Source organism: Filicampus tigris, chromosome 18 (assembly GCF_054856515.1).
Source record: "Filicampus tigris isolate MCC_2025a chromosome 18, RoL_Ftig_1.0, whole genome shotgun sequence".
Classification (NCBI taxonomy): Eukaryota; Metazoa; Chordata; class Actinopteri; order Syngnathiformes; family Syngnathidae; genus Filicampus; species Filicampus tigris.
In genome coordinates this window covers 11,929,111-11,943,577 of record NC_141234.1, presented here as the reverse complement: position 1 = coordinate 11,943,577, position 14,467 = coordinate 11,929,111, and the positions used below count along the sequence as shown (strand labels likewise).

At 39.7% G+C, this 14,467-nt stretch overlaps 2 protein-coding genes across 2 annotated transcripts; one reads left to right on the top strand and one right to left on the bottom strand.

The window, feature by feature from the left end:
• The first annotated feature begins 515 nt into the window (after positions 1-515).
• Positions 516-6,390, top strand: tspan13b (tetraspanin 13b). Its single transcript, XM_086014437.1, has 6 exons — positions 516-764; positions 2,354-2,521; positions 3,439-3,519; positions 4,501-4,614; positions 4,793-4,903; positions 5,705-6,390. The coding sequence occupies exons 1-6, from the start codon at positions 702-704 to the stop codon at positions 5,777-5,779; spliced, it is 612 nt and encodes a 203-aa protein (XP_085870563.1). The 5' UTR covers positions 516-701; the 3' UTR covers positions 5,780-6,390.
• A 1,100-nt stretch (positions 6,391-7,490) lies between these two features.
• On the bottom strand, positions 7,491-13,079 carry LOC147132553 (anterior gradient protein 2 homolog). Its single transcript, XM_086014660.1, has 7 exons — positions 13,045-13,079; positions 9,172-9,235; positions 8,708-8,760; positions 8,528-8,604; positions 8,170-8,233; positions 7,771-7,854; positions 7,491-7,693 (listed from the first exon to the last, which is right to left on the bottom strand). The coding sequence occupies exons 2-7, from the start codon at positions 9,216-9,218 to the stop codon at positions 7,644-7,646; spliced, it is 375 nt and encodes a 124-aa protein (XP_085870786.1). The 5' UTR covers positions 9,219-9,235; positions 13,045-13,079; the 3' UTR covers positions 7,491-7,643.
• Between the last annotated feature and the right edge of the window lie 1,388 nt (positions 13,080-14,467).

The following is a 14,467-nucleotide window of genomic DNA, read 5'->3' as shown; positions in this document are numbered from 1 at the left end:
AGAGCGTCAAGTTGTAGAGTCTTAACGGGAATTTTAACCGGAAATACACTCTAGCTTCAAAGTAAAAGTGAATTATTTGAAGTGGGAAAAAACCTACACGTACTATTAAAAAATAGTAAGTGGAATTAAAATGAATCCGCATCGTGAATGCATTTGAATGAGATAAATTGATAAAAGAATATAATCAAAATCAAGTTGTGATTTAATCTCAATTACAAGATGTGACATACAATTTTATATTACATTTTACTTTTTATATAAGTCTTGAAACTATTGCAATGCCCTATTTTGCGTTTAACTTAATACTATTTACAAAGCATGCTGGAAAGTTCGTGTATGATACGATCCTCTACATTTTTGTTACCAAACCATCTGTTATTAAAAAAAATCGAAACCTCATTACTGACTGAGCATTTGTATAAAATGCATGTGGGTCAGACTACTTTGCATGTCGTCATTATTTGTTCTTTATTTTGAAAACTAACTGTGCCACTTCCGTTATATGTCTATTTTTCCCCCCATCTCTTACGGCGACGTGACGCTGACCAACGTTTCTAGGTTGGACCTTCTGCCGGATTGCCTCCCATCGCTGCTGAAATATTCCCGGGAGACCTTTAGGCTTGTCCTGATATAGGCAGTGAATATATTTCTATTTGAAACGTGTTTCTCCTATCTATTTATTGTTTGATCTATTGTCCAAAATGGGTTGCGCTGGATTCACCTGCTCCAAACACTCCCTGTGCGCGCTCAACATCCTCTATGTTGTGAGTATCCAACACATCACACTGCACCATATGGATTATGTCATTACTAAATGACTGAAGTTCCTAGCGATGCGCGTTCCCTCTCTTGGGAAGGAATAAATATAGAAATGCAAAACGTCCTGGGATGAGGTCACGCACTTGCCGAATCAATTATTTACTACGGAACCTTGTGAGATGCTCAGTGTGTGACCATAGAAGCAACAACAACAACAAAAAAAGGCAGCTTTTTCGCTATTACAGCACAGTGGCAGAATCAGCCTTCTGAGGTCATTTCCTCCCATTGCCCTTTTTACTGAAATTTCAGGATGTCCTGCCTCTTTATCTTTGTCTCCAGTTTCATCCTCTATAAGTAAGAAACAATTCAGGTCAAATCTTTTGCTATAAATTACACCAGAATCTTGAAATATTTATGTTACAAGTGACACGTGATTTGCAATCAGCTGTAATGTTGAGCGACTGAGAACATTGAGAATGAGCCACGGCAGGAAGATAAACAGCTGCATGACGTTTGCATCTGCTGTGCTTCTTGGCTGCTGGGTTCAAAGGGAGATCCATTATGACTTCAGCTAAACTCTTGTGGACATTGCACCTGCTCGTGAGCGAGTAAAGTGCAGGCCTGGGAACATTCACCTGGAACACTGGCACCCACCTTAAAATGATGTAATCGAGCATTTTGTGGGTCAAAAAAAATCAAGACATAGAATTCAAATGTACACCAAAATGGCTTGTTTCACACGTTTGTGATAAAATGTCAGGAAGTGATGGTAATATATAATAATATAGTATATAAACAATGTGCCTATTTTTCTGACGGTTTGGGGTAATTCAACACACCCCAGATCAAATTGACTTGGGTGGTAAGGAAACAAAAATGTTCTGTAAAACTCATTGATTTTATGTCTGCATTTATAAAAAAAATAATAATGTGATTTTAATCAGATTTTTTTTTATAGACAAATTAGGATATATTTGAGAATTAAAGAGGAAGTCAAGCCCTCCAAAAATCTTTGCAATAATATGTCACGACATTCTGTTTAATATTGTCTTTGAGGAATATGAGTGAAGTAGCAAAATCCGCCCATCTTGGGGGCGGCCATTTTGTCACTTCTTTTGACTGACTGGCTCACCTGTTTTCTGAAGCTGAGACATGATTGGTCGTTACATGAGCCCTGAGCAACTGTGATGTCATTTTCAGGCAATAAAAGTGACAAAATGGCCGCTCCCTGAGATGGCTAAAAACGGGTGGATTAACTCTTATCCCACAAACGCAATATTTATCAGAATGCCTTTCTTTAGCTAGTGGGCCTGCATAGAGCATAATCTTGAAAAAAAATGTTTGAATTGACTTCCACTTTAAGTAAGTCTGAGTAATGGTGAAAATCATGTGGCTAAATCCAGAGCTAACTTCACTGCTAATCATATTTTTCACGTAAATCTGGGTCAAAGTCCACATTGTATGACCTCAGGGGTGACTGACTTTAGATGTTTAATTCTTTTCAGGAACATCATTGTGTGATTTCCGAATCTTTCATAACATACTTTCATAACAGCAGCAGTCACATTTCCACAATTGTCCCTCTATCCTGCAGATGGTGAGCCTGCTGATGATTGGAATCGCAGCATGGGGGAAGTGGTTCGGTCTGGTCTCCAGTTTCCAGGTGGTGGGTGGAGTCATAGGAGTGGGCGTTTTCCTCTTCTTTGTTGCTCTGGCTGGCCTCATCGGAGCCATGAAGCACCACCAAGTCCTCCTCTTCTTTGTATCCTTTACATGGCTCAATCCCATGTTGTCTACACTTTTGGTCAAAAATGGGAGTCACCCCTACTTCAGACAGCACCCAGGTACAAACTTGCCCATATTTCGAAGTGCTTACGTAGCAGCTAATCAGCATTTCCTACTGGTTGGCTTAAAGCTGATAGCACTCTGAAATCACTCCGCCAGCCCCTCTCCTATTACTGTAGACGCACCTTCTGACTTCAACGCAACACTGCTCTGGGACTGTCAGGCAACCAAAATACCAAAATAACATCCATCCATCCTCTTCTTTATTTTGGCACTAGAATGTTAGCTAGTATGTTTATTGGTTAACACAATATCGTCTCTTCTGCGTCACAATTGGAATGGAATGGCCAGCACACAAAATGCCCTCTCCTCGCACAATGCCGAATTGTTTCCTTGCTTACTATGAGGCATTCGTCTTCCGTTTCGTGGAATTCAATTGTGAGGTACGCCGCTTCATGCTGATCTGATGTCGTATAATCTAAGAAAATTGGCACTGCTTTTATTGTTCCACCCACAATGCTTGGTGTAAACACAATCCAGAGAAAATAAAGAATATTTTCTGTAAAGGTAAAATTACTCCATCTTGTTGTTTCAAAGCCAGTGTTTATTATTATGTATTTAAAACTAGGCATAAGCATAATTATCCATTAAATGATCCCTAAGCATTTTGATGGTGGAATCGGTTGCTGAGTAATCGCAATTTGGAGAATGTTTTCCATTAATTGTCCGTGCGCAGTATGACCTAGCGCAGCATCAAATTTCACTCTGTGGTAAAAGCTCTGCTCCGTATCGGGCTTCGCAGTTTAGTCAAGTCAATACAGAACTGTTGTTTGCCAAGCGGGATGTTTTTGTACTGTGTAATGTGTGGGTTTGTTCCTTGACTCTGAATCTTAGTACATGATCATCCTGTTCATGGTGTTTATCGTGCAGGTCTCTGTTTCCAGTGCCTGTTTGGCTATCAACAAAGAGCAACAGGTGAAATGAAAAGAATAAGTCCAAAGAAAGCCATGCTGCATTCCAGACCGCCGTGAGATAAGACATTTCTCGAAAGGGACTTATGAAGTCTGACCTAATGAAAAACATAACAGGCAATCTTGGTCAAATTTGTAGAAATGCTGGTAACAAACCTAAAATGAGGAAATACCTAACATTGTTTTGTACTGAAGAAACTCTGGAGCGGTACTCTGAAGCACCTGCCCTTTGGAAATATCACTGAATCAGTTTCAAAAAGGTTGCCGAGTACAACATCTCTTGTGTGATATATCTTAAAACGGAAGTCAACCCAAACATTTTTTCTATGCAGAATATGTTCTATGCAGGCCCACTAGTTGACTAGTTGATTAATATTGCGTTTGTGGAATATGAGTCAAGCAGCAAAATCCACCTGTTTTTAGCCATCTAAGGAGCGGCCATTTTGTAACTTGCTGTCAATTGAAAATGACATCACAGTCGGTCAGGGCTCAGATAATGACCAATCATGGCTTAGCTTCAGAAAACAGGTGAACCGTGATTGGTCGTTACCTGAGCCTAAGCAACTGTGATGTCATTTTCAGTCGACAGAAATGACAAAATGGCCGCTCCCAGAGATGGCTAAAAGCGGATGGATTAACTAATATTCCACAAACACAATATTTATCAGAATGCCTTTTTTTCAGCTAGTGGGCCTGCATAGAACATATTATTGAAAAATATGTTTGGGTTGACTTCCCCTTTCATTGTTGTTTACTTGTTGTTTTTTTTTAATCACTAAACATTACCAAATAAACAATTAAAATTGGTTAATAAATAGCAGGGGGAAACGCCATCTTGTCTTCCTTTAAGGGAAAATAAAATTGAATCTGATTATTTGTTTAATTGATGGGATTATTGATACAATAATAGAATAAATAATTATATTGTTTTGAAATGATCTTCACCTATCATTAATGTGTAAACACTGCTGATGTGCTCTCCCAGGATCATCTGCTAGAGGTCGGCTGGAATAACTCCCGTAGCACCCAGAGGGACGTAGAAAAGAGCCTCAACTGCTGCGGCTTCCGACAGGTTGACCTCAACGCCACCTGTGATGCCGTACGTTTGGTTCCTTGCTCCTCCAACAATAGCAGCAAGTCAAACTTAATGTTTTTGTCCTAGTTTTGGACCTATCATAGCAAAGACTTGCGGTGTGGTGCACTTTAGAAGTGATAAACACCCGTCGACTTAGTCAGCTATCAGCTTTGTGAGTGCTTGTTCTTGTGTTCACCTGCAGGCCTGTTTCCCCAATCACTCCTGTTTGCCATGTGCTGATAAGATCCAGGAACATGCAGATGAAGTTCTGCGTTTTGTAGGAGGGACTGGGCTCTTTTTCAGTTTTACCGAGGTGAGCCTTGACCAACATTCAGTGTATGGTTACGCTGCAGTCTTACCGATTCTGCTCTGCTTACTTCTTGTAACTTCAGTGTATTGTTTTTTCTTCTAAATTCTCTTAAAGCGGAAGTCAACCCAAACATATTTTTTTCAAGAATATGTTCCCAGCAGGCCCACTAATTGTAACACAGCATTCTGACTCATTTTAAATTTGTGGAATATAAATTAAGCAGCAAAATGCACTTGTTTTTAGCCATTTCTGGGGGCGGCCATTTTGTCTGCTCATAACAACCAATCACAGCTGACCTATTTTCTGAATCTGAGCCGTGATTGGCTGACCTGTTTTCTGAATCTGAGCCGTGATTGGTTGTTGTGAGCAGTTGTGATGGTATTATCAGTGGACAGAAGACAAAATGGCCGCCCCCAGAGATGGCTAAAAACGAGTGCATTTTGCTGCTTAATTTATATTCCACTAATTTAAAATGAATCACAATGCCGTGTTACAATTAGCGCGACTGCTGGGAACATATTCTTGAAAAAAAAATGTTTGGGTTGACTTCCGCTTTAACACTTGTTTGTCAAGAGGGCAGGGCCTTCCTTTGGCATCACAAAAAAAAAAAAAAAACCCCACCAATTCTGTGTGACGTATTCATAAAAACAACAACAACAAAAACATAGGTCTAATTTAGAATAATGTAGAAACGACGGAACGTTCTAGCATAGTGGTTCCACTGGAATCACTAAGGATATATTTCCAAACACATGATACTTTCATAACGACGGGTATCTGATTGTCTTTGTGTCGTGCTGTCAGATTCTGGGCGTGTGGCTCACATACCGCTACAGGAACCAGAAGGACCCCCGAGCGAACCCCAGTGCGTTCCTGTGAAACAGACGCCAGCTTCAGTCTGGACCGGACCTTCCTTTGGGTTTTATCTGTAAATACACGGCAATGCGAATTTAATGTGTGTATGTGTTTTTTTTGGGTTTTTTTTTAATCGTATCTTATCACCACGGTAACTGAAACGTCTCTTTCTGGAGAATCAGTTTGTGTGTCTTACACTGAACTTTGCTGTCACTACAATTAAACAGTACACTGTATAAGAGACATTATTGTTTATAACTCGATGCTGTTTTTCAGAAAGTGTTAAAAGAGCTGGCCTATGCTCTTTTTATGTTGATTTAAAACGTGTCCCACTGAATGCAATAACCTGCACAAACCTCTATTATAATATGACTGACTGAATTATGATTTGAACCATGTCTGAGAGTGCTGTGAGGAATGGAAGGAGTGCAAAAGGTAGGTGTGATGTTGTGTGTGTTGTTTGTGTTGACACCCTGCCAGCTTGTCTTGCTTCTGACTGCATGTATTTGGCCTTTTGCATGTCTTTTTGTAAATATAAGCAAGTGTGTCAGAGCTGCACTGGTAATTCTGTGAATCCACCATTTGAGACTTTGTACTGTCAAACAACAATAAAACACTGAAGGAGTAAAAGATCATCTTGTATTATCTGTTTCATCTTTGTTTGGTTCCCTCTTCCGAGAGTTCCCAAATTGGAAATCAACCCAAACATATATTTTTTTCAAGAATATGTTCTATGCAGACCCACTAGTTGAAACAAGACATTCTGATTTATATTGCGTGTGGAATATGAGGTAAGTAGTAAAATGCACCTGTTTTTGTCCATCTCGGGGGGGGGGCGACCATTTTGCCACTTGCTGTCGACTGAAAATGACATCACAGTTGCTCAGGGATCAGATAATGACCCATCATGGCTCAGCTTCAGAAAACAAGTGATCTGTTGATTGGTTGATTGTGAGAAAACTAAAAATCACAGAAGTACTTAGAAACAAACTTAAGTAGTTCTGGAAGGCCTGGACTTAAACCGAAACAAAAATCACAGGACTACTTAAAAAAAAATTAACCTTAAGTCCTTCCTTGCGCTGGAGCTGCACCTAAATACCAGACAAGGCTAATTACCAACAGGTTCAACTAGTTAATGGGATTCCACCCACCAATGAACAAAGGCAGACTGTGGGCAGAGAAAAAAAAAAAAACATGACACAGCCCGCTTTATCCTCATGAGGTTCAGAGTCGTGCAGGCGCCTATCCCAAGCTGACTTCGGGCAGTAGGCGGGGTGCACCCTGAACTGGTTGCTAGCCAATGGCTGGGCATGTCCAAAGAAAGGCAACAATAATCATCACACTTCACAAACTGTTTCATGTTGTTCAAATAACTCCTCACCCTTTACTTGCCACAGTGTTCTAGATTATTGATTCATTTTTAAGACAATGAATATTATGCTTGAATATATGTTAAATTTCTGTTCATATTTTGCAGTTTGTTGTCCAGGTTTGTTAAAAAGTCTCTACTTCCTCAGAGTGCTTTTTTTGGGGGCGATATCTGCATTATGACTGGTCAGTTGCTCATTAACTCATTCACTGCCCCGACATTCTCAGACCCTAATGTTTGAAAAAAAAAAGGAAAAAAAATAGAAATAAATTCCTGGGATTGAATGGCTGGACTGTGAAAAGACGAATAAATTCATCTTTGGCAGTGAATGAGTTGATGTAATCGTCGGCTCCTCTAATTCGTTCCTTGTTTCTAAAACAAAAACACTCAAATCCTAAACATTTCCAAATTTATTTCAAAGACAATGTGCCTGAACAGGTGTAAGAAAGAAGAGCATATAAGTAAAGATGTCATAAGAAGATCTTCTTTCCGCAGGTAAAGTGAACTGACAGCACGGGCTCAAACCTCAGAATTGACGAGTTCCTTGGCCTTCCTCGTGTTGTTTTTCACTAACAGAGGAGAGAGACACTTACATTCAACGTTCCTCATGTCAATTCGACGGCGTAGTAACAGAGTTTCATCTCACAGTGTTCGATGTCACTTGGTTCGTAGCCGTAAAAGCGGTTCTCATAGGGACCAGTGAGATTACACATCACTGTTGTTGAGGGGTCTGAGAAAACGAAAGAGAGAGAGTGTAAAATTTTTTTTTTGGGGGGGGGGGTGAAAAGCCGTTAATTGAGCAATAGTGAAATCAGTGTAAGATTGGGGTTATAGTTTGCAGCGGTGACACTGCGCTGTATCACACTAACAAGTGTTTCTAATATTCTAGATAATCGCAGTAAAATCAGCTAATTTAATTAGCATTTTAAGTAGGTAAAAGAACATTACAGAATGGGGATTTGGAAAGTAAGGCCACCTTAGCATGAAAAAAGATCATATCATCTATGAAATTAAGATGTTGCTCATTGCCATAATTAAGTCTTACCAACAAAAAGGATTCTGGGAACATAGTGTCCATCTGGGGCTAGATTTTCGTTCTGGGTTTCATACTGTGGAAAAAAAGAAAACAGTTCCAAACTTTGTCAGCAGACTTCAACTAGAAGCTACTTCATCCGTTTGTAGAAATGTCCATAACAACGATGAAAATTATTTCAGGTGAGCGCTAGTTGGTCTACGGAAACGCTACCGGAAGCCCGTTTAAAATGATAGTCGGACCGGCCTATAGGTGATTACTATTTGGTCCGGCCGGACAAAAAGGGAGACGGATGGAAGGCGGAAGGGTACCCCGGCTGCAGGCGATAAACGGACCGGAAATTTTTTGTAAAATGTCCAACTCTGCCTACCATCAGGTTGAGTACAACAAAGTCCTCATCGAGGATTTGTTGGAGCTCATCGTCCTCTGCAAACACGTTCTTCAGTGCTGCAGGAAGAACAAACAAACAGTTCAAACGGTCTTGAAACCTGATTCAACAAAATGTTTTACTTGTTCTGAAAGGTTTTTTTGCCCTCAGGGTTAAACTTACCCAAGCAGTGTGGACAGTCCTCCAGGTGAAAGAGGACCATCAAGGGCTTGTTCCTCAAAGTAGAAGTCAACACAAATTTGTTTTTTTCCAAGAATATGTTCGACGCAGACCCATTAGTCTAAACACGGCATTCTAATTAATATTGCATTTGTGGAATATGAGTTAAAGCAGCAGATTTTAGCCATCTCAGGGGGCGGCCATTTTGTCACTTCTGTCCACTGAAAATGACATCACAGTTGCTCAGGGCTCAGGTAACGACCAATCAAGGCTCAGCTTCAGGAAACAGGTGAGCCGTGATTGGTCGCAACTCTAGTGGGCCTGCATTGAACATATTCATGAAAAAAAATGTTTGGGTTGAATTTCATTTGAAACGGTGGATCAGTCAGTGTTATGTCAGGATTTCCATTGTAGTGACAACACAAAAAGCTAGACTTAGGTTAATGATTTTACAATCTATTTCTTACTTTGACCACGCCCGGTAGAGCGCTTCCTCATATGTCTGGGCCCACATCAACTGATCACCCCATCCTGGAGTGAAATGAACATTATCAATCAATCAATCACATTTTATTTATATAGCACTTTTCATACATAAAAATGCAACTCAAAGTGCTTTAAAACATTCAAAGCAAAACATAGAATTATCTTCAATCAAAAGAAAAGATAAATTATTTAAAAGTTGTTGAAAGCCAAACTAAAAAGGTGTGTCTTGAGCTTCCTCTTAAAAATATCAACAGTCTCTGCAGACCTGACATCCTCTGGCAGGCTATTCCAAAGGTGAGGACCAAAATGGCTGAATGCAGCCTCGCCATGCATTTTGGTCCTCACCCTTGGAATAAATAAAAGGCCGGCGCCAGAGGACCTCAGGATCCGCGAGGGCTGGTATGATAAAAGCAAATCAGATAACTAAGATGGCCCAAGACCATTAACACATTTATAAACTAATAAAAGTACTTTAAAATCGATCCTGAAACACACAGGGAGCCAATGCAGCAATTTCAAAACTGCCGTAATGTGCTCCCGCCCTCTGGTTCTCGTCAGCACCCGAGCGGCTGAATTCTGCAGTAGTTGCAGTGGTGAAATGCTCTTTTTCGGGAGGCCAGAGAGCAGGGCATTACAGTAATCTAAACGACAGGAAATAAAGGCATGCATCAGCACTTCCGTGTTAGCCTGAGAGAGAAACGGGCGGACTCTGGCGATAATCTTAAGGTGATAAAAACCAATCTTGGTTACAATTTTAATATGAGGAATAAAACTGAGCTCAGAGTCAAAAATGACGCCAAGGTTCTTCACACAGTGTGAGGGATTAAAAATGTGTAGTTTTGGTAAAAGCTTCTCTCTCTGACCTTCGGGACCGATAACTAAAACCTCAGTCTTGTCCTCATTGAGCTGTAGGAAATTATCTGCCATCCATGACTTGATATCTAAAATGCAATTTAAAAGGGTATCAATGGGTCCTGTGTCATCAGGAGACACGGCAATATACAGCTGCGTGTCATCAGCATAGCTGTGAAAGCTGATGCCGTGTCCCCTGATGACATCCCCGAGGGGAAGCATATAAAGATTAAAAAGTAAGGGGCCTAAAATCGAACCTTGAGGAACCCCACATTTAATTTCATGAGTTTTAGAGGAACAAGTATCCATACTTACAAAGAAATATCGGTCTGTGAGATAGGAATAAAACCAGTCAAAAACAGTACCAGAGATGCCCACTAGATTTTTAAGTCTATTTAATAAAATTTGGTGATCTACTGTATCAAAAGCAGCGCTTAGATCCAGTAGCACCAAGACTGTGAGTTTTCTCACGTCTGCAGTGCACCTAATATCATTTAAGATCCTTAAAAGAGCAGTCTCCGTACTGTGGTTCATCCTAAAACCAGATTGATATTTCTCCAAAATATTATTTGTATTTAAAAAATGATTCAACTGGATGAAAACCAGTTTTTCCAAAATCTTACTTAAAAACGGTAAGTTGGATACGGGTCTGTAGTTATTAAAAACGCTCGGGTCAGAACCGCTCTTCTTCAGAAGGGGCTTCACCACCGCCGTTTTAAAGGCAGCGGGCGGGGAAGACGCCTGTCTGAAGAGAGCAATTGACTATATTTAAAATTTGTTCTTCAAAAAATCCATAAAATGTCTTAAAAAGAAATGTGGGAATTGGATCCAAAAGGCAGGTTGTTGGGTTTACCTGGGAGAAAACTCAAACAAGTGTCCTTGCATCAACCAGGGCAAAACTTTCCAGTGTTTCCTCATGTAAATATGATTGTCCGGGTTTATTAAAACTTGTGTTTTGACGGGCTAAAAGACTGGATCTTATGTCATCGATTTTACTTCTGAAGTGGTCTGCAAAGTCCTCACAGAGAGCATCTGTTGGTCTCTGTGGGGACTTATTAAAATCAGAACTAGTTAAAAGTTCAAAGGTGGAGAAGAGAACCCTGGGGTTGTTTTTATTGACTGTAATGAGGTTTGAGAAATAGGAAGATCTTGCCAGTTTTACTGTTTTATTGTAAGATTTCAGTTGTTCGCATAAAATTTCATAGTGTACTGTAAGTTTACTTTTTCTCCACCTCCTCTCTGCACTCCTGCATTTTCTCTTTGATATTTTGATAGCATTGTTTCTCCACGGGGGTACAGTCTTTGTTTTTGTTGTTTTAATTAAAAGTGGAGCTACTGAATCTAATGATGATTTAAGATGTAGGTTAAAATTGTCAACAATAAGATCACAGGGTGCAGGTAAAATGTCAGCAGGAGTGTTTTTTAAGATCTCGATAAAATTTGCTGCCACCTCAGAAGATAGGTAGCGTTTCTTCACTGTTCTGACCGGGACTGCTAGATGGTTAAAACTGGCGATGTTAAAATAGACACAGTAGTGGTCTGACACTGCCAAGTCAACAACAGAGGACACACCAGCAGACAAGCCATAGGTTATAACCAAATCCAGGGTGTGTCCTCTGTTGTGAGTTGGCTGCAAGACGTGCTGTTTAAAATCCAAGCAGTTTAAAAGGTTTGAAAAATCTCTGGAAAGTGGGTCCGAGATGTTGTCCATGTGTATATTAAAATCGCCAGTTATTAATATCCTGTTATAACTGGAATATAAAATGGATAAGAATTCTGAAAATTCTGTAATAAAAGAAGTGATCAAAACATCAGTAAAAAACATTAGTAAAAATTCCCAATGTGTTAAGACTTTTTTTTGGGGGAAGATGTTGACCATCTTCACTAACCTCTGGACAGAGTTTGAGGGATCCTCTTGCCTGTCTTTGGGATGTATATGCCAAATGTCAAGTACACAGCTACTAGCACCAAGAGGAGTGAGAGCGATGTTTTGATCATCTTTGCAAGGTTGCTGGAAGACGTTTGAAATCAATATTTGAAATCTCCAAGGGGAAATCAACCCAAACATATTTTTTGCAAGAATATGTTCCCAGCAGGCCCACTAGTTGAAACATAGCATTCTGATTAGTGCATATTGGATTTGTGGAATATGAGTTAAGTTGCAAAATCCACACGTTTTTAGCCATCTCAGAGGGCGGCCATTTTGTCACTTCTATTGACTGAAAAGGACAAAACAACTGCTCAGGGCTCAGGTAACGACTAATCACGGCTCACCTGTTTTCTGAAGCTGAGTCATGATTGGTTGTTATCTGAGCCCTGAGCAACTGTGATGTCATTTTCAGTCGATAGAGGTGACAAAATGGCCGCCCCCTAAAATGCCTAGATTTTGCTGCTTAACTCATATTCCACAAACAATATGAATCAGAATGCCTTGTTTCAACTAGTGGGACTGCATAGAACATATTCTTGAAAAAAAAATGTTTGGGTTGACTTCCGCTTTAAATCTCGCAGCATTCTGACTTAACCTTCATACTACAATACAATTCCAGTATTTATTGTGGTGACTTAATCCGGAGCAAGCCTTTTATATAACAACTTTTTCCATATATTCTTGTTGTTTGTTGAAAGTGTTTAAAAGACTAATATTACTACCATATTCTTGGAACTTAACGATTGTTTTTTTTGTTTTGTTTTGTTTTTAATATTACGGGTTTACACTTGTAAGGTTCCAAATTGATTTCCATTTCATCTTTTATATAGCATTACAATTTTTTCCAACATCAAATTCAAGAATGACATGGCACTATGTTGTGTGTATATATTTCCTTTATGTTCAGACTGAGCCAATGAATTGTTTTGACCAAGTAATAGAAATTGGAAAAATTGGCATGTCCTTTTTCTCTCTGAATATTCAAAATAAATGTACAACATTTGGTAAAAGAGTTCAAAAATGACACACAGAGAGCATGGTGACATCTGTATAAGGACATAACCTCTCTTACCTGTTCCTGGTTGGTCAGGTGAGAATGGCACTGGATCGCTGTTCAAGGATGGACTAATTTTCACTCTTACCTGCCGTACATTTAAATACATGTCCGCCCACGGTCCCGCCCTCCCCACCTCCGCTTACCTTCTGTGCACTGGAGTGCCACAGGCACTTCATTGTCCTTGGTGGAAAAAGGCACCTATTTGTACAATATTAGAATATAACATTTAATATCTGGATATGGGAGTTAGTCTGGTTTTGTTCATTTTAGAAAACAGGAAGCAAATACAGATAATTTTGTTTTCAGTATGCAAAACGAATGAATGAACTATATGTGGTAATTTGCAGCACGCATGCTTTGTATGGGGCTTGCGTAGGACATATCCATCACAACTGCTCACAACGACCAATCACAGCTCAGATTCAGCAAACAGGTCAGCTGTGATTGGTCGTTTTCAGTCGACAGAAGACAAAATGGCCGCCCCCAGAGATGGCTAAAAACGAGTGCATTGTGCTGCTTAATTTATATTCCACAAAATTAATCAGAATGCCGTGTTTCAAATAGTGGGACTTCTGGTAACATATTCTTGAAAAAAAATATGTTTGGGTTGACTTCCGCTTTAACAGAAAATAAGAACAAAATAATAGTCTTAACAAACCCTGGGTTACACTGGCATTAAGATTTTCAAATCACTGCCTGAACCAAAAATATTTCTGAAATTTGAAAACAATACCAGCTTCAGTACTTTTGATACCTTGCAGAAGTGCTTCATAAACAATTTTGAGACCAACACTGACCCCTGGGGGATGCCACAAATAATGTCCAAACATCCTTCATCTATTGCTTTATCGTCACGAGGTTCGCGGTCATGCAGGAGCCTATCCCAAGATGACTTCGGGCAGTAGGCGGGGTACACCCTGAACTGGTTGCTAGCCAATGGCTGGGCATGTCCAAAGAAAGGCAACAATAATCATCCAAATTCACAAACTGTTTCATGTTGTTCAAATTAACTCCTCACCCTTTACTTGCCACAGTGTTCTAAATTATTGATTCATTTTTAAGACATTGAATATTATGTTTGAATATATGCTAAGTTCCTGTTCATATTCATATTTTACAGTTTGTTCTCCAGGTGTGTTAAAAATGTTCTACTTCCTCAGAGTGCTTTTTTTGGCGATGTCTGCATTTTGACTGGCCAGTTGCTCATTAACTCATTCACTGCCCCGACATTCTCAAACACTCTTACGCTAACATTTGAAAAAAATATAAATCAGTTCCTGGGATTTAATAGCTGGACTGTGAAAAAACGAATAAATTCATCTTTGGCGGTGAATGAGCTAATGTAAACGTCGGCTTCTATAAGTTCCATCCCTGTTTCTCCTGCTTCAGGTCCGTGACTTATATATTCATTTTTTTTAGGCCGATGAATGTTATGTTT

Bases quoted from the DNA above. Each gene is read 5' to 3' on its own strand.
- tspan13b (XM_086014437.1), top strand. From the start codon at position 702: ATGGGTTGCGCTGGATTCACCTGCTCCAAACACTCCCTGTGCGCGCTC. The intron at 4,615-4,792 runs GTACGTTTGGTT...GTTCACCTGCAG, and splicing joins TCAACGCCACCTGTGATGCC to GCCTGTTTCCCCAATCACTC. The intron at 4,904-5,704 runs GTGAGCCTTGAC...TCGTGCTGTCAG, and splicing joins TCTTTTTCAGTTTTACCGAG to ATTCTGGGCGTGTGGCTCAC.
- LOC147132553 (XM_086014660.1), bottom strand. From the start codon at position 9,218: ATGTGGGCCCAGACATATGAGGAAGCGCTCTACCGGGCGTGGTCAAA. The intron at 8,761-9,171 runs GTAAGAAATAGA...TTCTACTTTGAG, and splicing joins CTCTACCGGGCGTGGTCAAA to GAACAAGCCCTTGATGGTCC. The intron at 8,605-8,707 runs GTAAGTTTAACC...TTCTTCCTGCAG, and splicing joins GGACTGTCCACACTGCTTGG to CACTGAAGAACGTGTTTGCA.